A 27,821-nucleotide genomic window follows, 5' to 3' on the forward strand; every position below is an offset into this window, starting at 1 on the left:
AAGAATTGGGATTGTCTAATACCCTATCTGATGTTTGCCATTAGGGAGGTACCCCAATCCTCTACGGGTTTCTCACCCTTCGAGTTGCTCTATGGGAGACACCCAAGAGGGCTGCTGGATATCGCCAAGGAAACTTGGGAAAATGAGAGTTCTCCTCACAGGAGTGTGATTGAGCATGTCGCCCTGATGCAAGATAGAATTGCACAGGTAATGCCAATTGTAAAGGAACATTTAACCCAAGCGCAGTTAGCACAGCAGAGTGTGTACAACCGTGGGGCCAAGACCCGTACTTTTTCCCCGAGGGATAGGGTCTTGGTGCTAGTCCCTACGGTTGAAAGCAAATTTCTGGCCAAATGGCAAGGTCCATATGAAGTAATTGAAAAAATTAGTGAGGTGAACTACAGGGTTAGACAGCCAGGAAGGCGAAAGCCGGAGCAGATCTATCACGTCAATCTGCTGAAAGCCTGGAGGGATAGGGAATCCCTAGTCGCAGAGACTTTGTCACAAGTACAGCCTGATTGCTTAGTTCCTGAGGTTGGAATAGCAGACACCTTATCGAAACCCCAACAACAGGAGGTTAAAGAGTTTGTACTTCGTAACAAAGAGATTTTCTCTGAGCTTCCGGGACAAACATCTGGCGTAGAGCATGACATTATCACCCCGCCAGGAGAAAGGGTAAAACTAAAACCTTATAGAATACCAGAGGCCCGACGGGAGGCAATACGTGGGGAGGTTCAAAGGATGTTGGAATTGGGTGTGATAGAGGAGTCCCAGAGTGACTGGTCCAGTCCTATTGTACTAGTGCCCAAACCTGATGGGAGCTGGCGGTTTTGTAACGATTTTAGACAATTAAATAAAGTTACAAAATTTGACACCTACCCCATGCCACGTATAGATGAGTTGGTTGACCGGCTGGGAACAGCCCGATATATGACAACTCTTGATCTCACCAAAGGGTATTGGCAAATTCCCCTGGCCGAGTCGGCCAAGGAGAAAACTGCGTTTGTAACCCCAGATGGGGCATTCCAATATAAGAGAATGCCGTTTGGGTTACAGAATGCACCGGCAACATTCCAGCGGAAAATGGATACGATTCTGAGGCCCCATCATAAATATGCTGCAGCTTACCTGGATGATGTGATTATCCATAGCACAGACTGGGTCTCACATTTGCCAAAAGTACAAGCAGTCCTAGACTCTATCCGGGAAGCTGGGTTTACGGCCAATCCAAAGAAGTGTACCATTGGACAGGAGGAGGCCAAATATCTTGGGTACACTATTGGGAGGGGGGTGATAAAACCCCAAGTCAATAAAGTCGAGGCCATACAGAGTTGGCCACGTCCCAACAGCAAGAAACAGGTACGAGCCTTTCTGGGAATCGCTGGCTATTATCGACGATTCATTCCCCATTTTGCTTCTCAGGCTGTGCCCCTCACCAACCTGACAAAAGGGAAAGAGTCGGTTATGGTTAAATGGTCCCCAGAGGCTGAGGAAGCATTTCAGTCCTTAAAAACAGCCTTATGTAGCCAGCCAGTGTTGTACTCACCAGACTTCTCTAAGGACTTTGTTGTACAAACTGATGCATCAGACGTTGGGTTAGGAGCAGTGTTATCCCAGGTCTGGAACGGGGAAGAGCACCCAGTCATTTACCTCAGCAGGAAGTTGAAGTCCCATGAGGTAAATTACTCCACGATTGAGAAGGAATGTTTAGCAGTGAAGTGGGCTCTAGATTCCCTTCGGTACTATCTGCTAGGTAGGCACTTTGACCTGGTGACTGATCACGCTCCTTTAAAGTGGATGGCTCAAAACAAGGAGACCAATAGAAGGGTAAATAGGTGGTTCCTGGCCCTACAGGAATTTAACTTTACAGTTAAGCATCGTCCTGGTGTTAAAATGGGAAATGTGGATGCTTTGTCTCGGATACATGCGTGTCTGGCTGCTTGTGTTACAACCCCAAGGTTGAAACAAGAGGGGGGGGTATGTGGCAGCAGGCAGGTAAAATCACCTGGTTGTATTCAGGATGGGAAATATGTGTGTCCTAGATTCAGGCTTTATGCAGACTTTTACAATTAGAGGGGAAGAGTTAATGAGCCCAGCTGTAGTAAGTGGGCTCATTAAGGCCTCTACAAAAAACCCCAGCATGCATAGGGAGATGCTCCATCCTGGAACCAGTTTTGTGTGTATAGACTGGGGAGTCTGAGATCTGTTCTGTGTGGTGAGTTAACGCCTGTGTGGCAAACCCCTACAATAGAGACAGGGACTGGGGCAGCACAAGGCTGCACCCAGTTGTTAGACAGGGAGTCTACGTGTGTAGTTAGAGGTCAAGCTGACCAGGATTTATTTTCTTGTTTTATTTTGTTTGGCTGTTATTTGTATCACTGCATGTAGCAAAAATAAACCGGATCTTTTGTTTTTTAAACCTACACCGCTGTCTGCTGTGCCTGACTTCGTGTTGTGAACCCATCCAGGGGGTCACACACACCCGCTACCGAGCAAACCCCTCACAATATATATAGTGTAGCATATACAGTATAAGGTATAATATATATGGTATATTGAATATATAAGTTATAGTAAATACAGTATAATGTGTATATATGTTATGGAGTGTATAAGGTATAGTGTATACAGTATAAGGTATAATGTATATAGTGTATATATATATATATATATATATTTTATATATATATGGTACAATGTATAGTATCTACAGTATCAGGTATAATATATATGGTATAGTGTATATAAAAGGTATAGTATATACAGAATAAGGTACATTGTGTATATATATATATATATATATATATATATATGGTATAGTGTGTGTATATATAAGGTATGAATAAACTGTGTATGGGGATTGCGCCCCCTATTTATAGTTCCCCCCAAAAAAATCCTAAAGTGCTTGTGCTATATTTATATACATTTCCAAAAAAGCCTAAAAGAGCTAGTTTTGAGCGCCGGTACGATTATAGATTTTGATATATAAAGTATGGTATAGTATAAGGTATGGTATATATATGTTTTAGAGTGTATAAGATATAGTTTATATGGTATAGTGTATCTAAAAGATATAATATATATATGGTATAGTGTGTATATATAAGGTATAGTATATACAGCATAAGGTATAGTATATATGGCATATAATGTGAATATATAAGGTATAGTAAATACAGTACAAGCTATACTATAAGTTATGGAGTATATAAGGTATAGTGTATACAATATAATATATATGGAATGTAATGTGTATGTGTGTATGTATATATAGAGTGTATAAGATATAGTGTATGCAGTATAAGGTATAATGTATATATGGTATATAGTGTGTATATACAAGGCATAGTAAATACAGTATAAGGTATAGTGTATAAGTTATGGAATAAATAAAATAGTGTATACAGTATAATATGGTGTGTGTGTATATATGTGTATGTATGTATGTATGTATATATATATATATATATATATATATATATATATATATATATATATGTGTGTGTGTGTTTGTGTATATATATATATATATATATATATATATATATATATATATATATGTATATATTTATTATAGTAGATCTTGCACACTGTCAGTTTCTTCCTATTGGCAGTCATAGCCGTATATAATAAATGATGGGTTCCCCTCATTACACTTTCCTTTGATGAATTATCCCAATCACTAGTAACAATGTTAAAATTCTACTCATCCCATTACCTATAATAGTGTTTTTTTTAAAACACAAAGGGGTCCTCCTTATAATTAGGTTATTGCATGTAATGTACCTACCACACGCTCTACACCCTCCTGTATTGTCTAATCTGGAAGATAATAAAGATCTTGTTGAGGTTTTCAGATCAAAGAATTCCTTTCACCTCCAACAAAGACTTTTTTTCTTTCTTTTTGCAATGTCTTTGTTCCTGGCTTGTTATTACACCATACCCCCAGAAGGGGGACTCAGAGATCTTATAGTAGGGGTTTCCCTTTTCTGTCCCTGTTGAGACATCTTATATCTATAACAAGCCTATTATAATACTGCTTTGCCTTATGTTACCCTTGTTGATCAGCATGGGTATATGATTTTTACATGCCAAAATGAAGAAATCTACAATAGGTGTGTGCAAACATCTTACACTTTTATAGTTAATAATAAAAAATTTGTGTAATATTAATAATGTTCTCATGTATTGACTACAATTTTATTAAAGGCTCAAAACAGAGTTTAGATACTTATTAAAAATAAATATATTTATATAAAAGTTGATATAATGATAGCACTTTTTTCCGTGCAGCGTTGGGGTCTCCAGTTTTTATCCTGGCCAGGGCAAAATCTGCCTGGGGTTTGTATGTTCTCCTTGTGCCTGGGTGGGTTTCCTCCGGTGCTCGGGTTTCCTCCCCCAAACCAAAGACCTGCTTGTAGGTAATTGGTTCCTGTCTAAACTGGCCCTAGTATGTGTATGTATGTGAGTCAGGGACCCTTAGATTGTAAGCTCCTTGGGATAGAGACTGATAAATATTCCCATAGTGTGAAGAGGTATTGACATAATTTAATGGTTCCATGAAGACCTCACAGGGGAAGGATGGCAAATACCACCCCTTGGAAAGGCTTACAGAAAGCCCCTCAGGGGCAGCACTGGGAGACACCGGCAAACATTTCACTTCACAGAAATAGTCATAGATGTACTACACACCGATCAGCCATGACATGGACCCACCACAACCCGTTGAGGCATGGGCTCCACTAGACCTGTGGAGGTATGTTGTGGTATCTGGCACTAGGCCATCAGGAGCAGATCCTTTAGGTCCTATAAGTTGTGAGCTGGGGCCTCCATTGATCGGACATCAGATTCCTTGATTGGATTGAGATCTGAAAAATATGGAGGCCAAGTCAACACCTTGAACTCATTGTGTTCCTCAAATTCATCAAACCAGGCACCTCCATGCGTTGCTCTGTGGTCCAGTTCTGTTGCTCACGTGCTCATTGTAGGCACTTTTGGCTGTGGGCATGGGTCAGCATGGACACCTTGACTGGTCTGCGACTATACAGCCCCATACTCAACAAACTGTGATGCTTTGTGTGTTCTGACACCTTTCTATCAGAACTAGCATTATTCTTTCCAGCAATTTGACCTCCAGTAGCTCTTTTATTGGCTCGGACTACACGGGCCAGCCTTCCCTCCCCACCTCCATCAATGATCCTTGGGCACCCATGACCTTGTCACCAGTTGGCCAGTTTTCCTTCCTTGGACCGCTTTTGGTCAGTCCTGACCGCTGCAGACCGGAGACAAACCCACAAGAGCTGCCGTTTTGCAGTTGCTCTGACTCAGTCATCTAGACCAGTGGTCTCCAAACTGTGGCCCTTTGCTTGCATCTGTCAGGCCCTTGGGTCACTATTCCTCCTACTGACACCAACCATGAGGCTCCATTCCTTCCACTGACTCCAGTAATTACAATTTGGCCTTTATCAAAATCACTCAAATGACCATTTTTTTTTCCTGCTTTTAACACATCAACTTCAGAGACAACATGCTCATTTGCTGCCTAATATATCCCACCTACTTTCAGATACTGTTGCAAGGAGATAATCCATGTAATTCGCTTTACCTGTCAGTGGTGAGAATATGGTGGCTGATGGGTATAATATGTGCCCGCCTATGTCGGGAGAGGTGAATGAGGTATAAATTCTATATAGAAGTGGAATCTATCAGAGATGAGCTCCAGGTTTGGTCTGGATTATTTTGCCTGTTCAGATGTTTAGTAAACTAAATGTGTGTTCAGTCGAGCTGAACCTCCAGCTGCAGCGGTGTCTGGTATTCACTTCGGGGGACTCCCCACCATTCATTGTTTTTTTTTTCATTTGTTTGTTTTCTGTGCCCCCCACCATCCCACTTTGACATCTTTACCAGATCCTTGTCAAGGGTTAGAGTCTAGTATATATTTTTATGGGAACCCACACAGTTTTATTTTTTTCACAAGAGATGGTCAAAGACTGGGGACACGCTGTAGACGTGGTTGGAGACTGGGGACACGCCATAGGAGATGTTAGAGACTGGAGACACGCTGTAGGAGTTGTTGGAGACTGGGGACACGCCATAGGAGATGTTAGAGACTGGAGACACGCTGTAGGAGTTGTTGGAAACTGGGGACACGCCGTAGAAGTTGTTGGAGACTGGGGACACGCTGTAGAAGTTGTTGGAGACTGGGGACACGCCGTAGAAGTTGTTGGAGACTGGGGACACGCTGTAGGAGTTGTTGGAAACTGGGGACACGCCGTAGAAGTTGTTGGAGACTGGGGACACGCCGTAGAAGTTGTTGGAGACTGGGGACACGCCGTAGAAGTTGTTGGAGACTGGGGACACGCCGTAGAAGTTGTTGGAGACTGGGGACACGCCGTAGGAGTTGTTGGAGTCTGGGGACATGCCATAGGAGATGTTAGAGACTGGGGATATTCTGTAGGAGTTGTTGGAGACTGGGGACACGCCATCAGAGTTGTCGGAGACTGGGGACATGCTGTAGAAGTTGTTGGAGACTGGGGAAACGCCATAGGAGTTGTTTTAGACTGGGGACATGCCGTAAGAGTTGTTGGAGACTGGGGACATTCTCTAGAAGTTGTCGGAGACTGGGAACACGCGGTCTGAGTTGTCGGAGGCTGGGAATATTCTGTAGGAGTTGTTGGAGACTGGGGACATGCCGTCTGAGTTGTCGGAGGCTGGGAATATTCTGTAGGAGTTGTCGGAGACTGGGAACATGCCGTCTGAGTTGTCGGAGGCTGGGAATATTCTGTAGGAGTTGTTGGAGACTGGGGACACTCTGTCGGAGTTGTCGGGGACTGGGAATATTTTATAGAAGTTGTTGGAGACTAGGGACAAACCGTAGGAGTTGTCGGAGTCTGGGGACACGCCGTAGGAGATGTCGGAGACTGGGGACACACCGTAGGAGTTGTCGGAGACTGGGGACACGCCGTAGGAGTTGTCGGAGACTGGGGACACGCCGTAGGTGTTGTCAGAGACTGTGGACACGCCTTTGGAGACTGGGGACACGCTGTAGGAGTTGTCGGAGACTGGGAACATTCTATAGGAGTTGTCGGAGACTGGGAACATTCTATAGGAGTTGTCGGAGACTAGGAACATTCTATAGGAGATGTCGGAGACTGGGGGCGTGCTGTAGGAGTTGTCGGAGACTGGGGGCGTGCTGTAGGAGTTGTCGGAGACGAGTTGTATCATATGTACAGATTATTACGAGACGTGTATATATAGGATGTAATATTGATTATATTTTTTATTATGAGGGGGGAATTATGTTGAAGAAGAAGAAGGGGTTGTGAGGTAATGATTGGTTGCTATCACGTGCTCCGTTGCCCAGGGTAACCGCTGCACGACACTCCCCCGCCGTCTCCCTGTACGGCACTGAGCTCTGTGGGGAGGCCGCGGGGAAACTTTTGCTCCTCTCACAGGTCACGTGAGGTGGCGGGGGAGGCGGGGTCTGTGACTCTGAGCCAATGAGAGGCGGCGGACGGGTGCCGGGCGGGTTCGATCCCTGGCTGTGTCTGTGTGCGCCTCATATAGAGCCGCGGTGCGGGTGAGGAGCGGAGCAGAGGCCGGGAGATGAGGGGGTGTGATCCGTGACAAAGGCCGGAGCGAAGAAAGGAAGGCGGGTTGTCAGGCCGGACGGACGGAGAAGGAGAACGGCGGCGGTGGTGGGGTGTCCCCGCTGTATGACGGAGAGTGGCGCGGCTGGATGGGCCGGCGGTGATCTCTTCTCGGTGTGATCTCCCGGTAGCGGTGGGGACTCCGGCGGTGTCCGCCCTGTACATAGGGGCCCCCTCCCCCCCTGCAGCTGCTGCTGGCGGCACTGCACTTCCCCCCCTCCCCGGTATGGCCGGTCGGAGCCGCCGCTCGTGGCTCAGCGTCCTCCTCGGACTGGTCCTCGGCTTTCTCCTCGCCTCCCGCCTCATCCTCCCCCGGGCCGCCGAGATCCACCGCTACGGCCGGAGAGGAGGAGGCGGAGGGCTCCGGGGGGGAGGACAGGCCGGGGGAAGCTGCGGGGTGCCGGCCGGGAGCCGGAGCGATCTCCTCCAACTACCGTACATCGGATCCCGGGCCCCGGAACCGGGGGACACCGGGGAGGAGGAGGACATCCCCCGGGACCGGAGATTCCTCTATGTCGGGGTCATGACGGCCCAGAAGTACCTTCATACCCGGGCGGTGGCCGCCTACAGGTGAGACCTACCTACCTATGTACCTACCTACCCCCCCTATACATAGAAGTGCCTATAGGTGAGACCTACCTACCTGTGTACCTACCTACCCACCCCCCCATACTTGGGTAGGTCTCACCTGTAGGCACTTCTAGCTGTGTACCTACCCCCCCTCATACATAGAAATGCCTACAGGTAAGACCTACCTGTGCCTACTGTGTACCTACCAGTGTATACAGGTGAGGCCTATCTGTGTACCTACCCCATCCTCTACACCCCCTCTATACATAGAAGTGCCTACAGGTGAGACTTACCTACCCCATCATCTACACCCCCCTATACATACAAGTGCCTACGGGTGAGACCTACCCCCCCCCCCAATACATAGAAGTGCAACCTACAGGTGAGACCTACCTACTGTGCAGCTACACCCCCATCTATTCTCCCCCCCCCCAATACATTAGAAGTGCCAACAGGTGAGACCTAAACCCTTCTCTTTACCCGTACATACCCAGGTTGTGGCCACCTACAGGTTAGACCTACCTACCCCCGATACATAGAAGTGCCTACAGGTGAGACCTATCTACACCCCCCTCTATACATAGAAGTACCTACATACCCGAGTGGTGGCCACTCACAGGTGAGACATACCTACCCCCCCCCCCCCCCATTACATAGGAGTAACTACACACCTGGGCTGTGGCCACCTACAGATTGGAACTACCTCCCACACCTTCATCTATACCCCCCCCCCCCACATGCATAGAAGTACCTCTATACCCGGTGGCCGCCTACAGGTGCGTGACCTACCTGTACCCCCCTCCCCCCAAATAGAAGTACCTTCATACCAGGGCAGTGGCTGCCTACATATTAGACCTACCTGTCTCCCCCCCCCCATACATAGAAGTGCCTACAGGTGAGACCTATACCCCCCCCCCCTTACGTAGGAATAACTACACACCTGGAATGTGGCTGCCTGTAGGTGAGACCCCCCCCCCTATATGTATCCCCTCCACACATACACAGAAGTACCTACATGCCCAGGAAGTGGCCACCTACAGGTTAGACCGACCTACCTCCAATATATAGAAGTGACTACAGGTGAGACCTATCTATACATAGAAGTACCTACACACCGGGTGGGAGCCACCTACAGGTGAGACCTATCTATACCCCTCTCTATACATAGAAGTACCTACATACTGGGGTGGGGGCCACCTACAGGTGAGACCTACCTGTACCTACCTCTATACAACTTCCTACCTACACCCTATCTATACCCCCGCATTTATAGAAGTGCCCACACACCGGGTGGTGGCTGCCTAGAGGTAACACCTACCTACTGTATACCTACACCCCCCTCTATAACCCCCACTGCCCACACATAGAAGCATTTGCAGACCTGGGTGGTGGCCGCCTTCAGGTGAAACCTTCCTACCGCTATACCTACCACTATACCTACCACTATACCTACCTGCACGACTTCCTACCTTGTAGTAGGTGTGATGCTGGGGATTGTTCTTGTGGTTGGAAATCATCAGAGCCGGGAGTCTTCCTTGTCCATGGACACCCTCCCCCTCCCCCGCCATGTGCTCGCTCGGGTTCTGCTGGCACAGCGCCTTTATGGCATTTGATTTATTGTTTGATTTATTGGAATACGATTTGTCAGATTGTGTGCTTGTAAATAGGTGCCAATTAGAGGCTGTAATCCGGGAGATCTTTCGTGGGAAACGTTCCTTCCAAAGAGTAATTTCTACAATCCTCAGCACTCTTATTATTATTTATTATTATTATTATTATTATATATAGTGCAAGGTTGTGCAGAACTTTATAACACGGATCCGATCATTTGCCGGTGCCAGCCTCTAATTGTATTCAGTTTATTCCTTGTCACACGAATTGTAAATGTACCCCCCCCTTGTTCCTCCCCCCAGGGGGTGCCTGGAGATCTTCCTTCTATCAGTAGCTTGGGGCAATGCTCTGCACACTTCTATCATCAGGATGGTGTTTGTTCTGATGAAGATCAGTATGAATATAAACATTCCCGCCCTCTATATACAAATAATCTTCCTGGATCTCATTGTAGTCTTTGCTTGTCTTCTCTCTCCCGGGGTGCTTTCATGTCTCGGCACACACATTGTACATGACAATCAGAACCTACCCCCCCCCCCCCCCCCCCAGACACCCATGTCTCCACAATCCCCTCTGATAGAGGGGCTTTACATCCCTTTCACATTGAGGTGCTTGAAAACTGACCATAAAATGCCGGGTGCTTTTGCAGCGATCGCTAGGCATTTTTCAAGCACTTTTGAGGCGTTAGCGGTGGCTTTTTAAAAAAAAAAAAAATAATAATTTTTTTGCGCTCCAGTAATGCTGCTTGCAAGAGTTATTACCTGCACTCCAGTGTGAAAGCTTTTATTGATTTTAATGTGCCTTTTTTTTTTTTCTGCCAAAACACTTGAAAAGTGCCTCGATGTGAAAGGGCTCTTGTGCTGCTTTCACAATGGGGCGCGTTGGCGGTAAAGCGCAGCTAGGTTTAGTTGCGTTTTTAGGCCACTAGCAGGGTGCTTTTTGGGAGCAGTATACAGTACACCCAGAAAACGTGTTGGTTTTTTTTTCCTTCCCCATCCTGCAGTGTGATAACACTGAGGCTTTTACACTGCGGAGGCATGAGGTGTTGTTTTTAGCGCCTTAGTGTGCAAGTAGCTGGGGGTGGTTAAAAATATAACTTTTTAGCAGCAACTATAAACAACTCCATTTTTTTTTTTTTGTAAGTGTAAGGCTATCTCCTATCACTGAGCAATTAAACACTGCCGGTCACTCGGTTCGCAGAGCGCTTGGCTGTGGAGGGGGCAGGAACAGCCAGCTCAGGCTTGCAATGGCTCATTGCAGTTGAGCCGGGGTTCCGTCAATCTGCGACCCATCAGATTGGGTAGCGGAAGTGACATTACATCAGCTCCACTTGCATCCCACCGCTACAAGATTTGCTCATCTGACAGAACACCTGCAGTCAGAAGGCAGCAGACATCTTGCTACACCCAGCTACATGTTGAATTTCAGTGTCTATCTTCCAACATGGCCTCCACCACCTTCCTTCTGCTGGCCTTCAAACAGCATCACAGGTGTCCATATACTTTATACACTCGCTTTATTGCTAAATTTATTCTGAAATTCTAGACGTAGCCGGGTGGTGTAAGATGTCTGCTTCAGCAGGTGTCAGATGAGCAAACCTCTTAGCGGCGGACGCATGCGCAGCTGACCAAACATCACTTCCATTACCTAATCTGAGTCACCGATTCTGATGGCATAGTGGTCCAGGCATGTGGGCGGACCCCCGAATCTTGCCTGAGCCTGGACCGGTGTTGTGCCATATAGCGTCCGGCCATCTAGAAGTGGCCGCCCCATATTGCACAGGCGCAGCGCTTGCGCAGTACTGAGCAGAAGGAGATTCGGAAAATCTCCGAAGATGAACGGCGCCTGCGCTGTGAGTCGAGGTGCAAGCCCCACCATCCAAGTGGACATAGGGCTGCACATATTAGAGGGTCCTTCGAGGGGCTCGCTTCGCTCGCCACACTTCGGGCTCGGCCTTGCTGCGCTCGGCTCTTTTTATTATAACTCTATGTCCACTTGGATGGTGGGGCTAGAACCTAGACTCGCGGCGCAGGCGCCGTTCATCTTCAGCTATTTTCAGAATCTGTGTATCCTGTGTACTGCGCATGCACGGCTACAGTGCAGTCGCACTTTGGTGGGAGGCTGTAATGCGACTTGTGCTGTCTGCACGCCCCCTGTGGCACGCATTGGCAGTGATCTGTGATAGTAGCCTCCTTTGGACACAGCTGATGCGCAGTACACAGCAGACACTATCTGATAGGGGACATTATGTGATAGTACACCGGCTCTGTGACATCAGACAGAGAGCTTCAGCCCGCTGTCTGCGGAAAACTGGTCAGAAGAGTACAGAACCAACCGCACTCCTGTGATCCACAGAAGTACAGCCAAGCCAGCTTTCCTGTACTTCTCCTTTAATAGAATTTCATTATCTCGGCTCATGCCTGCATGCTGTATTATGGTTTGCATTCAATGTGACAAGACTCTGTTGGTCTCCTTCAATATTCTGTAAATGTGCGATTTATTTAACGTTTTGGCTTTTGAAGAATGTGGTTTCTAGAACTATTTTTAACTAGGAGAGCGAGCTTTTCAGGTAGTACAAGTGCAGTGCGCTCCATTCCCCCCGGACAACTCTACACCTATACATTCCTAAACTGCCTCTCAATCCTAAGGCTGACATTGCATTGCGCCGCCTTTAAGTGCGATGCAGTCGAGCATGCCGGTTTGTAAATGCAGGAAAGGTCTTATGACATGTAAGGTAAAGAGGATCCATCTTTGTTCCTGGGTCTAGTGGTTGCCGAGTAAAGTTCCTGATAAGTATGTCTATACATTGGTGACTAATGCAGCAGGAAGCCCGCCATCACTAGGTCATCGTTCAGCTGTAAAAAAAAAAAAAAAAAGTATTTGTCATTTTTCACAAGAAGGTGACAGACATGGAATCAGCGTTTGGATTCTGGTCAACGGGATTATGGAAACAATTTGTGCCCCCCTACTGACATTATATGGGCCAGGAAAGATGGCTGACTTCTGTGTGGGACCAAACACAAGCTCATGCCTTCTGCACAGCCAATCTAAAGTGGTTGTGAAGGCAGAAGGTTTTTTTAGGTAAGGTGAAAAAAACACCCGTATGCAGCCTCCCCCCCCCCCCCCCCCCCCCGCAACTCGTGCAAGTGTGACATTGCATAACAGATTGCACTGGCGTCAACCAAAGCTCAATGTGACAGTAGCTGTAGGGGAGGGGAACCCCCACCTACTGTCATGGGGTAGAGAGGCTATGCTAGAGCACGGCGCACCATATTTTCAGGGGGGAGGGGGGAGTGTTCTAAAGATCAATATATCCTTTAAAATGTAACACTTTCCCTCTAGCTTCACATTAGAATGGCCTTGGTTGGCATTAAAGTGATTGTAAACCTGAAATATGAACAAAGCCTATCCCTCTATAGTGTGTACTTGTGTCTATCCAGAGACCTTAGACTGGGCCAGATTCCCCCATCCCTCCCTGGTCCCGCTCTACCAGTGTCCCACAGGGATTTGAGATCCACCTGGGTTGCTTTCCTCCCAGTACTGACAGGACAGGCTAGACGGATTTTGATTGGTTAGTGCCCTCTGACAGTGCTGTCCAATTAGAATGCCTTTTGTCTGTGCACGCTGAGGGGTACGGATAGGATCTTAAGCCACAGGGATTTGAAATCCCTGGACTGGTGAAGTGGCGTCCCAGTGTCTTACAGCGGGGGAACGTGGGACACTAATGGGGGTCCAGTGTAAGGTCGCCTAAAGGTCATCATTTTATTTATTTTTTTCACGGCTGCGCTTTAGCCGAACGGCTACAGTGCAGTCGCACTTTGCTGGGAGGCTGTAATGTGACTTACGAAAAAAAAACAAAAAAACATTCCAGTGGTGATTAAATACCACCAAAACAAAGCTCTATCTGTCTCAAAAAAATTGCTAATTTCATATTGATAGTGTTGCATGACCATGCAATTGTCATTCAATCTGCAACAGTGCTAAAAAATGGGCCTAGGCAGGAAGGGGGTAAAAGTGCACAGAAGGCAAGGGGTTAAAATCTTGACTCTGCATAAAGTTTTACTGATGGTGTTCTCCTCCTTCTGGATGTCTGTTCTAAATCCGATACGTTTTTTTTATTTTTCAGAACCTGGTCACAGTCCATCCCTGGAAAAGTGGAGTTCTTCTCAAGCGAGGGCTCAGACACATCCATACCAATTCCTATCATAGCGCTCCAAGGTGTAGACGACTCCTATCCACCCCAAAAGAAATCCTTCATGATGTTGAAGTATATGCACGATCACTATCTGGATCAGTACGAGTGGTTCATGAGAGCGGATGACGACGTCTATATCAAAGCCGAACGCCTAGAAAGCTTCCTGCGCAACCTTAACAGCAGCGAGCCTTTGTTCTTGGGGCAGACTGGCCTGGGCACTACGGAGGAGATGGGCAAACTGGCCTTGGAGCCGGGTGAAAACTTTTGCATGGGTGGTCCTGGGGTGATTATGAGCCGAGAGGTCCTGCGGAGGATGGTTCCACACATTGGGGAGTGTCTCCGATCCATGTACACCACCCACGAGGATGTTGAAATTGGCAGATGTGTTCGGAGGTTTGCCGGAGTGCAGTGCGTTTGGTCTTATGAGGTAAGGGATGATGCTGGGCGTTATAAAAAACATGAGAGGTCTGGTGGTGCCTAGTTTTGACAAGTACCTAGCTCCTACTTTCACTCGGCCTGCCTAGGCGGCTCAAGCGGAAGTTCTTCTCCTCCCCCTGCACTCTTCTGGGACAGAAGATTGCCCAGCCATTGAGGAGGCGCAGTGCGACTTGCGCATGTGCAGTGAAGCCGCAAGCTGTCAGACCCGGGTGCCCACACTTGTAATGCCGTCGAGGGTTCAGGCAGCCGCATCACTGGCTCCTGGGACAGGCGAGTGTCAAGTCAGAAGGTACACTTTTTGTAGCTGCTGACTTTTAGAGCCCTTTCACAACGAGCCGCAGGGGGCGTCGGTGGTAAAGCGGCACTATTTTTAGCGCCACTTTACCGTCTTGGTGGCGCTGTTCAGCTGCTAGCGAGGGGTTAAAATCGCCTAAAACAAAGTGGTTAAATACGCTCGCAAAACGCCGCCGGTATCAATGGTTTCAATGGGGAGGATCGGTGAGTTCACCGCGCCAAAGAAGCTGCTGGCAGGACATTTTGTGACGTCCTACCAGCGCACCGCTCCAGTGTGAAAGCCCTGCTTTTTTCAGGCACAATACAGGTGCCATTTTTAGCGCTGTTGCGCCTGAAAAAAAAAGCTGGCCGTGGTTAGGAGTCTACATAAACACACCAATCGCTGGAATTCCGCTTTTAAAGTGGAAGTAAACCCATCAATTTAAACAGTTTAAAAAAAAAGGCATGCCGGGAATGCTAACTGCACATTGGCTGGGCTCTCAACCAAACTGTCAAACCACCCAATGGCTGGTGTCATACCGGATCACATGTGCAGCACTGTGGCAGCTGAAGATTAAACGGAGGCAAAGATGGCAGCTTCCATGGATGAAAACGATAGGGGAGTTTACTTCCACTTTAATGGTTTTTAGAAATCAAATCCTAGAAGAAACGCGTTGATATTTTAGATTTTACACCCAGCAGAGAACTGGCCAATGCGTTTTTGGGATTTACTCTGCAGATCTGCCGCTGATCTATTGAGCAAATACCGGAATGTACACCCCGAGCTCCTGAAATGGCGCAGATGTCAGATGAAAGCCCAAGGCGGTGACACGGATAATCTCTTGACAGTTAGAAATGCAGCAAAGAACATTTTTGAAGTGTGAATGTTTTCATCATCTACCTAAACAGAATAGGTTTGTCCTATTACGTTTGAACTTTGTGATTTTTATGGGTGTAACCTTCAACGTTTACCGCAATTTATTTACAGAAGAAAGGCTGTGATGTCAGTATGGATTGTGAAAGTGGGTACTTAATGCTGTTTAATCACACTTAGACATTAAAATCACTCAAAGTGCTTAGAGGTCACCGGAAGGTTTAATCTCCCCAAGCCCTTTCCTTTTTTTTTATATAATTTTGCGCATTCACAAACGATTACATTGGGTCATTTGACAAGCCGCTCTCATTAGGCGCTCACCTATCTGCACTTTTAGACACTGATATCTTGTGACATTGTTTCCAGTCCAGTCTGCAGGAAATGAATAAGATATGAAGATGGATCATCCTTTCCACTGAGAACGAACAAATCCTCTCATAAGGATAAAGAGACTTAGTGCTGTAGGCAACTAATTAGAGAGCTGCGTGCGGTTTCCAGGCTGAGGGCAACGCTCGCTAGTTACATTTTACACTACATAAGGGTTTTATGGCTCGGCGAAAAGTCTGCAAGGTTCGGCTTCTGTGGAAATGGGCAGCTGGCCTTTTAGGTGGGATAGTAGAGACTTGCCACCGTAATCACTGCTGTAAAATAATATTGTATATCTGGAAAGATCATTTTTAGATCTAGATGCGCTCAATTGTCAAAAGTATTGTGACACCTGCCTTACACGCACGTGAACTTTAGTGGCATCCCAGTCTTAGTCCGTAGGGTTCAATATTGAGTTGGCCCCGCCCTTTGCAGCTTCAACTCTTCTGGCAAGTCTGTCCACAAGGTTTAGGAGTGTGTCTATGGGAATGTTTGACCATTCTTCCAGAAGCGCATTTGTGAGGTCAGGCACTGATTGTTGGATGAAATGGCCTGGCTCGCAGTCTCCGCTCTAATTCATCCCAAAGGTGTTCTATCGGGTTGAGGTCAGGGCTCTGTGCAGGCCAGTCAAGTTCCTCCACCCCAAACTTGCTCATCCATGTCTCTATGGACCTTGCTTTGTGTACTGGTCCAAACCATTTGGTGGAGGGGGGATTATGGTGTGGGATTGTTTTTCTGGGTTGGGCTTGGGCCCTTAGTCCAGTGAAGGGAACTCTTGAGGCATCAGCATAGCAAGACATTTTGGACAATTTCATGCTCCCAACTTTGTGGGAACAGTTTGGGGATGGGCCCCTTCCTTTTCCAACATGACTGCACACCAGTGCACCAAGCAAGGTCCATAAAGACATGTCACAATTTTAACGTGTTCAGGAATGGGTGCACGGATCTGAATGCAGACAGTGTGAGTTTAATTCTGTGTACCCATTTTGTACTAGAATAGCCATTCCACAGCACCTGATGTGAACCAGGCCTAAAAACCCCTTCACACTGATCTGCTTTTGGTACCTTCTGATTGACTTACAGTGGAAGGTGCACTTCAGAAAAGTTGCGCTAAAGATGCAGCATGTTTTAGCGCAGAGCAACTGCAGTGTGAACAGTTGGATAGGATTTAATGGGGAATAGTTTTCATGAGCTTTTATTGCCCTGGAATAGTACAGAATAGATGTACCGGGGTGAAAGGGGCCTACTCGCGCACACATCTTGCTAACGCATGTGCCAAAATGCATGGTAACACAGTACCGTGTGTTTTGGTATGGCACAGTTTTTGAAAATGGTCAGGCTCTTTTACCTGTTTCTCGTGTGTTGGGCCACCCGTTTAAAATGGATTTCCCTAAACACGATGTGCAAAAACACGTGCACTCCATTGCACCTTCATGGTGAGCAGAGCCTTAATGTGATACTAAAGTCTTGGTTATTTTTAAACAAGTCTTGTCTGTTTTGTGTAATGGTTTTGACCAGAGCAGCCCCGGTCCTTCTCTTCTTGGGTCTCTAGCTGGTGCTTCTGGCCCCTCCCAAATGGCCCCCACAGCAAGCAGCTTGCTATGGGAGCACCTGAGCTAAACCGCTTCTCTCTGAGCCATTGGCGCCTGCTACTGTCAAGGCCAGCTGAGCCTCTTGTGCTGGATCAAGATGGGGCTCAGTTAAGTACTTGGGGGGGGGGGGGCAGCTGCTGCAACCCGTAGTTGTAGGAAAGAAAACTGCTTAATATAGGGCCGGCCTTGCTGCATGATCATTGCCTATAGCAGAAACGGTGCAGCCTTTATAGCAGAGGGACCTGCTGCTGGTGCGTTCTGACCCAACACATGGCCAGCACAGGTGTGTTTATATTGTTCGAGAAGAACAAACATTGCAGGACCATCTGAATGGGAGGTTCGGCACTTTGTACATAATGGTCTCTATATGGTGTTTGCATCTTTCATCTCCCAGGTAATACAAGTTGTCGGGTGTGCTCCGGAACAATTCTGTGTTCACTCGAATGTTTGACTCCTATGAAATGTCAATACCTTGGTGTTAAAGGTAATGGTAGAGCAGATCTAGACATTAACAATGTATATAATGAAAACTCTCTCGGGTGTTTATTAGCTGTCAGTAGAATCTGACCGGTTACTTTCCTCCTCCTTGGCTATTTTCTGCCTCGTTGCTCTCGCTCATTAACCCCGCTGATTCTGATTCCTCTGCCTGCACTGAATGGCTTTCTAACCACGTGGCACATTTCTCGGCATGGAAGGGGATAAGGAGCGCTATGGATTAAACGTCATTTTCGATAAGGTCAGCAAAGGCTAATCTCTCATCACTCTGCTGGGAAAGGTGCACTAATGTTTTTTCCTCTTGAGTGCCTGCTAAGTTTTCCAAGAGCAATGAAATCTCTTAACGAAGATGCGCATGAATGATTAATGGTATATCCTTTAAAGGAGAAGTCCGGCCCAACAGTAAAATTGCTACATCTATAGACATCCACGATCTAACCCTAACCTATCTAACCCAGTAAATAAGAAATCGGTATACATAACCTTTTCTGAAGCTGATCAAGGAAGCTCTGCAGAGGACATAGCTGATAACGGCTGTGACATGAATGGAAAGTGACGTCACCCATACTTGCTATGGGGCTTCCGTTGTCGGCTGTGTCCTCTGCACAGCAAAGCCACCGCTGACAGCTCAGTTTGGGATTGGCTTGAGAAAATGTATGTATACTGATTTCCTCTTTACAGGGTTAGTGTTGGATCGTGGATGTCTGTAGATGCAGGGGTTTTAGTGTTGATCTGGACTTCTCCTTTTTACAAGCTGGTTTACACCAGATGCGGTAGGACTGCGTTGGGCGGCTATTCCGTCGCAGTCCCACCGCATGGACAAGGCAAAATGTCTTGTTTATGTGCCCAGTTCATACCACGGGTAAGATGCGCTGGAAAAGTACTGCATGGAGGTTTTGTTTTTTGGCATGCTGCCTAACGCTGCCTGGCCAGGAATTGAACTTTGAGATGTCTGTCCTCTTTAAAAAAGGAAAAAAAAAAAATAAAAATCCGTCATCACTGCACTGATCTCGTTCGATCGTAATGCATACCAGCCACTGCACTGTTGGTGTGAGCCAGCCCTTGGTGCAGAGAAGATGGTGTCTTAGACCCCTTTTACACCACACCGCCCATAGCGTGGACGGTAAAACGCCGCTAAAAATAGGATTTGCAGCGCATTTCGGCAGCTAGCGGGGCGTTTTTACCCCCGCTAGCGGCCGAGAAAGGGTTAAAACTGCCGGCAATTGCGGCGGTATTACATCGCTGCCCCATTGATTTTTCAATGGGGAGCAGTGGTGGAGGAGCGGTAAACACACCGCTCCTTCACCACTCTAAAGAAGCTGCTGGCAGGACTTTTCCCTGACGTCCTGCCAGCGCACCGCTCCAGTGTGAAAGCCCTCGGGCTTTCACACTGCAAACAATAGTGCAGGCGCTATTTCTAACGCTATAGCGCCTGAAAAACACCCTGGTGTGAAAGGGGTCTTGTACTCGTAATTCCCATTTACAGTAAAGCTGTTTTTTTTTATTTTTTCATTTTACCACTTGACCTCCAGATTTAAACCCCCCCCCCCCCCCCCCCGTCATGACCAGGCCATTTTTGCGATACGGCACTGTTACTTTAACAGTTTAACTTTGCACGGTCATGCACTGCTGTACCCAAATATAACGCATGTAATTTTTCTTTCCCACCACAAATGCACAAATAAAGCTTTCTTTGGTTTTTGCTTACCACTGCGGGGTTTTTATTTTTTGTGCTATAAACAAAGACAAACCCCAATAGTTTTTACTTTTCTGTTATAAAACATATCCAATAAGCTGTAAAATCAAATTTCTTCATCGATTTGGGCCAATATGTATTCTGCTACGTATTTTTGTTAAAAAAATAAATAAAATCTAAGTGTATATTGCTTGGTTTAAAATTTGGATTACGTGCTGGAATTTTTTATTTATTAATGGCGGGTTTCGGTGACTTATAGCAGGCCTGCAATATTGCCACAGACAATCTGGCACTAACTGACTTTGTAAGAACCAGTGACACTAATACAGTGATCAGTGCTAAAAAAAACAGTACTGTCACTGTACTAATGACACTGGCTGGGATGGGGTTAAACATCTACGCCAATAAAAGGGTTAAAGAGGAAGAGAAACCCTGATGAGTTTACTTCCTCTTTGATTCCCTGTAAAGGTAAAGCATAATGGACTACTATGGCTTACCTGACACAGGACCCAGCGAAGTTACCGCTGTCCCCTTGTGTACGGAGCCTCCATCTTGGTGGGTCTCACTGCTCTGGCGCTGTCATTCGACGGAGCCGCGATGACGTCACTCCCACGCATGCGCACGGGAGCCTCCACTCGCAGCATATTGCCATTAACAGCGGCGCGCTCAGTGCGCCTGCGCGCTGCTGTCTATGGCGCCGTAGACGGTGCCTGTCTCTTGGCAAATATCTCCTAAACCGTGTAGATTTAGGAGATATTTCTTGGACCTACAGGTAAGTCTTAATCTAGGCTTTCCTGTAGGTCAAAGTGGTCTGTAAGTGTTTACAACCACTTTAAGGCTTCATGTAGACTGTTGCTGGTAAATAGACTGACATTTTAGGAGCAGTTGGCATTTTCTTTTATTTTTTTTGCTGCCCCTGAACTCTCCTGTTATAAGTACATGGACACGGTGTCGTTTTATAGTAATTTCTCGGCAGTTTGAGTTTAAAAGCATTTTTTTGGAAAGAAAAGATGGGTTCAGACGGATGTTCAGAGGCATTTGAAATGCCTGTAACTGCCTGTAAGCGTGTTTTTTTTTTTTTTTTTTTTTTTTTTTTTAAGTTTTTTGACTATTTGAAGAGAGGGGAAAAAAAACTTGCAAAGCGCGATGGTTTTTAAATGTCTGTTTCTATCAAGTTATTCCTTTGTACATTAAGCCTAGCCAGTGTTTTTGTGTACTGAGAGGTGCTTTTACTAAGGGAAGTGATGGGTTTTATTCCATGCTTTACGAGGAAAGAAAAGCCATTACTTCCCCCGCTGACCGCACGGAGCTGTGCCTAGACAGGGTTCTGTCCTGTCTGCCTGATGATTGGTGGGTGCCGCCTGACATCTATTGGCTGGCACCTGCTGATCGCCATTTGATCCGTGCAATCACAGCATAGCTGGGGGTCAGAGTGGTGGATCGCGTACTTGGTACATGATCTGGCACAGGAGAGCCGCCTTGCAGCCGTATATGTGAGTTGTATGGTCAGCAAGTGATCAAGTCAAATTTTATATATTAAAAAAAAAAAAATTTCTTCGTGAAGCTTGGTTTACTTGCACATAAAATTGAGAGAAGTTTTAGACTCCAGCCTAATTTAAAATTTATATATATATATATATATATATATATATATATATATATATATATATATATATATATATATATATATATATATATATATATATATATATATATATATATATTATAATTTTTTTCTGTTTTGCCTTCCAAAGGCGAAAGCAATAATCCAGTTGGTTGCCACATGCAGCGTCTGGTCCTTCCTTCGTTGCACATACCGCATGACACAATTTAGTGTAGACACTAATCCTAGTCTCCGACCTCCTGCATTACTCATATAGAAAACAGTACATTTCCTCCACTTCTTTGAATCAATACTTCTTTTTACCAGCAGTCTATTGCAGTATTTCCTATGTGTCGTGTTGCTGGAGTCACTTGGCGCCTGCTTACTGTTGGCGGTGTGCATGACCTCTGGGGTCACAAGTTGATTGAAGAACTAGGGCCAGCTTAGTGCCAGTCTGACGTCACCCGAGGGAAGCTTCTTGTCCGCACTCACTTCCCCAAATCTTCAGATTAGGCAGACCCCCGGTGTGGCAGAAGGGACCTGTCTTGTGTCTATCTGCAGAAGCCTGGGAAAAAATAAAAATAAATTACTGGCCGCATATTGTCAGGAAGGTGGAGATTATCATCTTAACACTCTGGAGAGTAAAAGCCTTTAAGCATGTGTACAGGGGGCCCTGCCAGTGTCTGCCCATAAAGGTTCTGGAGTTTTGAGGCTTTAAAGATAAGCAGTGCTGGGAGGCTTCTGCACAGCCTAGGATTGCTGTTAACCCTTGCTGCAAAAATAGTTTTTAGAAGTGACTACTGTCTGAGCACCAAGCATTTGCTGGTCCTGGGAGTGCATTATAACTATAGAATGAGCCACAAATGTCCTGCCCTGATCCAACATGGCTAAAACCATGCAGCGGGTTTGTTGGAGAGGTCATTTTTTTATTTGTTGGTACGATTAAAGATCATGCAGCTTTTAAAGGCTTGGTTCATCTTTGGACAAAAAAAAAATAGTAGTAGTAATGTTTTAGCAAGGGGAAAAATGATCATTTATTACGAGATCTCGCAAAGCATTGCACTTGCTATCAGTGGATTATGGGTGCAATGCCAGCCTCCTGCAAACTTTTTCCAGCTTCCCGCACCTCTGTATGGGCTTTCCATTAGGGAGCTAGAGGAAGATTCAATAGACTGATTGTGCGCTGATCACCGCACTTTCATTACGAACTCCAGGTCCCTCTGGTGCTGTAGCAGAAGAGGCTTAAAGGAGTTGTAAACCCTCGAGGCTTTTTACTTTAAGGCATTCTATGCATTAATGAAATGCCTTCTGTAGTGCAGCAGTCCCCCCAGAACCCCACTTTACTTACTACTGAATCTGATCGTTCCATTGTCTCGGGTCTTCATATGATAGATTGATGGCAGTGCACCTATTGGCTCCCGTTGCTGTCAATCAAATCAAGTGACGGGGGAGTTCTGTCTGTGTCAATGGACGCAGCAACAGGACTCGGGAGCACGCCCGCATGAGTGTTCCCTTTGGAATTCAGGTCTCCTAGGGGGCACTCGATGTGGGGAGGAGTGCCGCAGGGGGACCCCAGAAGAGGATTGGGGCCACTCTGTGCAAAACCCTTGCAGAGAGGAGGGAATTATAACATGCGTTTGTTTTATTGTTTTTAACAAACTTTCACAACCACTTTTAAAGAGGTATTACTTTTTTTTTTTTTTTTTTTTTTTTTAAATCCTACTTGCCTAGGTGTATTCAGGGTCGGTCTGATGCTCCATCTGTCGTCGCTTCCCCCCCCCCCCCCCCCCCCGCCGGCTCTACAACTGAGGATCAAGCAATCAAAGCCCGCTGATCACTCAGTTCTCAGAGCTGGTGGCTACTGTCGGTTACCAGCTCTTTGCTTTGCCCCCAACCCTCCGGTGCTTACTGGAGTGCTGGGCTGTGGAGGGGGTTGTAGCCTGAGTAATTTGTTGCTCAAGGGTTGTGGGCGGATCCCAACCATATTTTTGCAAGCTTGCCCAGCCTGGACCAGCTCTGTGACGTCAGCTGACGGCAGGCTTCAGCCCGCTGTCTGCTGAAAACAGTGGGCCACAGGAGTGCAAAACAAACTGCACTCCTGTGATCCACAGGAGAAGTGCAACCAATCAAGTTTTGGCTGTACTTCTTCCTTTTTTATTTTTATTTTATTTTTTATTTTTTGTAGCCCTTCAGAGGCGGAAGGAAAGAAAATTGCCAAATTTCCTCCCAACAGTCAGTGTTGGGGGGGGGGGGGGGGGGGAATCCCTCCCGCAGTGCTATCGTGTTCTGCTGGTGGGGAGCCTTTCCTGCCAGCAGAACACAATGATCACAGCTGGCCGCTATAGTCGCCTACAGTGAACACGACTGGCTTTATAGTTCATTTATTCAAATGCCTGTGAATAAATGATGTGGCTGTGCGGGCAGAGCTGCTTAAAATGTGACGCTGGGTGGTAGAGAAACCCCAACCTCTGTCGTGGGGGCAGTTGCCGGTTTTGAGGGTGCAGGGGAGGCATTTGCACCATGTTACTCCCTTAGTCCTGGTTCACCCTGGTGTGATTTGTCATGCGATTTCAGTTGAAAATCGCATGCACCCCATTGCCAGCAATAGAACTGTTCAAATCGTTATCATTCCAACTCAAGTTACACCAACTTTGCAGAAAGTTTCCTGCACTACTTTCTTTTTTTTATTTTGTGGGGATTTGATTGCGACTTGCAATGACTTCTGGTGAAATTGGAGGTGCCAATCATCATTCTGTGGCTTTCAAATTGTGCTGATGTAGTGTGCGATTTTTCAAAGCTGCACTGGTGTGAACAAGGACAAAATACAGGTGTAACAATGCAAAGGGTGAACTTGTCTCCTCCCCTTTTTTTTTTTTTTTTTTTCTTTGAAAGCAGAACTTCACCCAATAGGGGTGGTTCCATTCTTCTCTCCCCACTTTAAGATTTGGCACCTTTTTTTTTTTTTTTATTTGTGGGGGGGGGGGGAGGGGGGAGTTCTTGACAGGTACCCGCGCTCATACTTCCAGTTGGATCGCCATGGCAACCTGAGCTCACGTTCAGTCCCTCTCCTTCCCCTGGTGCCTTCTGGGGCACATCACAGAGCTGGGGAACCAGATACGGTGCAGCTCGCGCATGTGCAGTGAAGCCGCAAACGCACAGCCAGCTTGCCAGTTGGTATAGCAGGGGCCGAACCCCGATGAGGACATCGCTGGATCCTGATATGGATTTTATATTATAATTTTTTATTCAGCAGCTACAATTTTTGTAGCCGCTCACTTTATTTTTTCAAAAGATGACAGAAGAACCGCTTTTTAAGGCGCCTCTGAAGTTACCCATCTCGTGTTCCGAGATTTGTTGGCATTATGTGTTGACGTTTCGTATTTTCTTGATTTGTACATTTGGTACTCTAAAGAAAACATTTTGACTTCTGTCCTAAAGGAGTCATTGAAAAGTCCGGCACAGAGTGAAGAGCTTCATGTATTGGTGTCTCGGGGATAAGATGTGGAGGAAAAGGCAAAATGTGAATTCCAAACCTACCAACTGAGCAACAGCTTGTTTACTTTACTGGCCTGCCGAGGGTATATCTTACAGACTGAGCCTTGTTAGGATTCTGGATGGCACAAGGCCTGTTTGTAACAACTCTTCACCTAGGCTCCAACACTGCTCTCTATAATTAGTACGGGACACTTTCCTCTGCAAGCACACTGCTGGAGCAGCAAAGGTATGCGTGCAGCTGATTAGAGCCGTTCGGTGGGTATACTGTCCTATACTGTCCTAGTGAGCAGCAGAAGGTTCTGTAGTCTCTGTGACTATCAAGGATAAATGCTGCATTCACTTAATTTAAAATGGGAGGAACAGAAGTCGTTTTGTACTCCGCTCTCTCTCTGGTTTTGCCTATCTGTCATCTTCTCCTGAAAAGACATTAAATATTCTACAGTCTAATGCAGCCTTACTCAACCTTTTCAACACAGAGGAACCCTGGAAATAAATTTCCAGTCTCAGGGAACCCCTGCTAAAAATTACTATCTATTCATAATACATTAAAGTGGAAGTAAACCCACTTTTTTAACTTTTACCTACAGGAAAGCCTATAATAAGGCTTACCTGTAGGTAAAAAAAATATCTCCTAAACCTGTACGGTTTAGGAGATATTCCCCTCGGTATGCGCCGCTGACTGCAGCGGCGCATGCGCACAAGGGGGTTCTCTCCGCGAAAATCCGGCAGCGCTCGTCCGGCCGGATTTAAATCTCCCGCGCGCATGCGCGGGAGTGACGATATCGCGGCTCCGGCCACTCACAGCGCCGGAGCCGCGATACCCGGAAGAGACGCCGAGGGAGCATGTCGGCTTCCTCGGCGTGGATCGGGCGAGATGTCGGGGCCTCGTTCTAAGGTAAGTATTTCATAATGAGCTAGTATGCGGTGCATACTAGCTCATTATGCCTTTTGCTTTGCAGGTTTTAAAAAAAAAAAAAAAAAAATGCGGGTTTACTACCGCTTTAATGTGATGGTCAGTGTTCCTTGCACTTGTGGCCATTGGGAAGAATTACCCCCTTTACAGATGTCTAAAAAGATCAATTGTCAGTGGAAACCTATATAAGAGGCAGAAATTGCTGAAGGAACCTCTAGCAACCTCGTGGAGGAACTCTGCATTGGTGTGATGGTCAGTGGGAGGAATGCTGCTTACACTTGTGGCCTTTGGGAAGAGTTACCCTCCCCTTACAACTAAAATGACCTCTAACTTAGAGGAAGTAAACCCTGATGAGTTTACTTCCTCTTTCATTCCCTGCAAAGGCAAAGCATAATGGACTACTATACATCGCATAGTATTCCATTATGTGTCACTTACCTGACACAGGAGCCAGCGAAGTCACAGCTGTAGTCCGGCGCATCCATCTTCTCGGTGGGGTCTCGCAGCTCAGCTGCTGTCATTCGGCGAAGCCGTGATGATGTCACTCCCGCACATGCGCACGGGACCCGAGACGCGCGACGTCTTCGTCATCGACGATGCCACGCTCAGTGCGCCTGCGCGCCGCTGTCTACGGCGCATGCGCCGTAGACAGCGGTGCCTGTCTTCGGGCAAATATCTCCTAAACTGTATAGGTTTAGGAGATATTTCTTGGACCTACAGGTAAGCCTTAATCTAGGCTTGCCTGTAGGTCAAAGTGGTTTGTAAGGGTTTACAACCACTTTAACTACCCTGTTTCCCCCGAAAATGAGACCTATCGTGATTGTTGGTGATGGCTGCAATATAAGCCCTACCCCCCCCCCCCCCCCCAAATAAGCCCTTGTTAAAGAGGAAGTAAACCCTTCCAAACAACTTGGACCTATAGGTAAGCCTAGATTAAGGCTTACCTGTAGGTCCAAGCAATATCTCCTAAACCTATATGGTTTAGGAGATATTTGCCCGAAAATGGGCACCGCTGTCTACGGCGCATGCGCCGTAGACAGCGGCGCGCAGGCACACTAAATGCGGCAAATCCAAGAATGGATTTGCCAAATTTGTCGACTCCCATGCGCGGGAGTGACGTCATCGCGGCTTCGCCGTATGACAGCAACGGAGCTGCGAGGCGCGACTCCCGTGCGCATGCGCGGGAGTGACGTCATCGCGGTTGCGCCGCTGTCATTGGTCGGAGCTGCGAGACGCCACCAGCAAGATGGACGCGGCGGACTACAGGGATCAGCGGCGACTTCGCTGGCTCCTGTGTCAGGTAAGTGACACATAATGAGCTACTATGCGATGCATAGTAGTCCATTATGCTTTACCTTTGCAGGGAAAAAAAGAGGAAGTAAACCCATCAGGGTTTACTTCCTCTTTAAAGTCCTTGTAGGTCTTATTTCCAGGGTAGGGCTCATTTGGGAGGTAGGGCTTATATTGCAGCCATCACCGACAATCATTTCTAGGTCTTATTTTTGGGGAAACGGGGTAAGATGACTAAAAAGCATCAATGGTGCCAGTGGGATATTATTGGAGAGGCAGAAATTGGCCTTTGCTCAAGGAACCTCTGGAGGAACCATGGTTGAAAAACCCTGCTTTGGTGTGATGGTCCTGCAAAGAATGCGTCTTAAACTTGTTGCCTTTGAAAAGAATTACCCCCTTACAGACAGCGCAAATGTTCAGTTGTGCCAGTGGAAACTTATCTGAGGCAGACATTGCTCAGGGATCCTCTAGCAACCTCTGGAAGGAACCATGGATGAGAAACCTCGGCCTAATGGATAGGGCTGGGGGAAAAAAAAATCTATTTGAGAGGTCAAATTAAAAATTTCAGCAAATCATGTTTTTTTAATTTTTCCAGGTGCTGACACTGCGCTGGTGCTGCGAGCAGGGGTTTTTAGGTGAGGCTTCGGCCTAGTCCACAGCCAGATGCCACAGACTAGGCCGCAGCCTCACCTAAACTCCTGCCTGCAGCTCCCAAGGACCAGCAAAAAATTGTGAATCATGTGTTTAATTTATATATATAT

At 46.7% G+C, this 27,821-nt stretch overlaps 1 protein-coding gene across 1 annotated transcript in view; it reads left to right on the forward strand.

Moving 5' to 3' along the window:
- The first annotated feature begins 7,519 nt into the window (after positions 1-7,519).
- LOC143963564 (chondroitin sulfate synthase 1) overlaps positions 7,520-27,821 on the forward strand; it is a 78,880-nt gene continuing 58,578 nt past the window's right edge. The window contains exons 1-2 of the mRNA XM_077473239.1: positions 7,520-8,219; positions 13,957-14,452. Coding sequence (XP_077329365.1) covers positions 7,876-8,219; positions 13,957-14,452 — 840 coding nt within the window. The 5' untranslated portion in view covers positions 7,520-7,875. The remainder of the gene's footprint in view (positions 8,220-13,956; positions 14,453-27,821) is intronic.

Source organism: Lithobates pipiens, unplaced genomic scaffold (genome assembly GCF_037356315.1).
Source record: "Lithobates pipiens isolate NorthernLeopardFrog02 unplaced genomic scaffold, aLitPip1_a1.2 Scaffold_8, whole genome shotgun sequence".
NCBI lineage: Eukaryota > Metazoa > Chordata > Amphibia > Anura > Ranidae > Lithobates > Lithobates pipiens.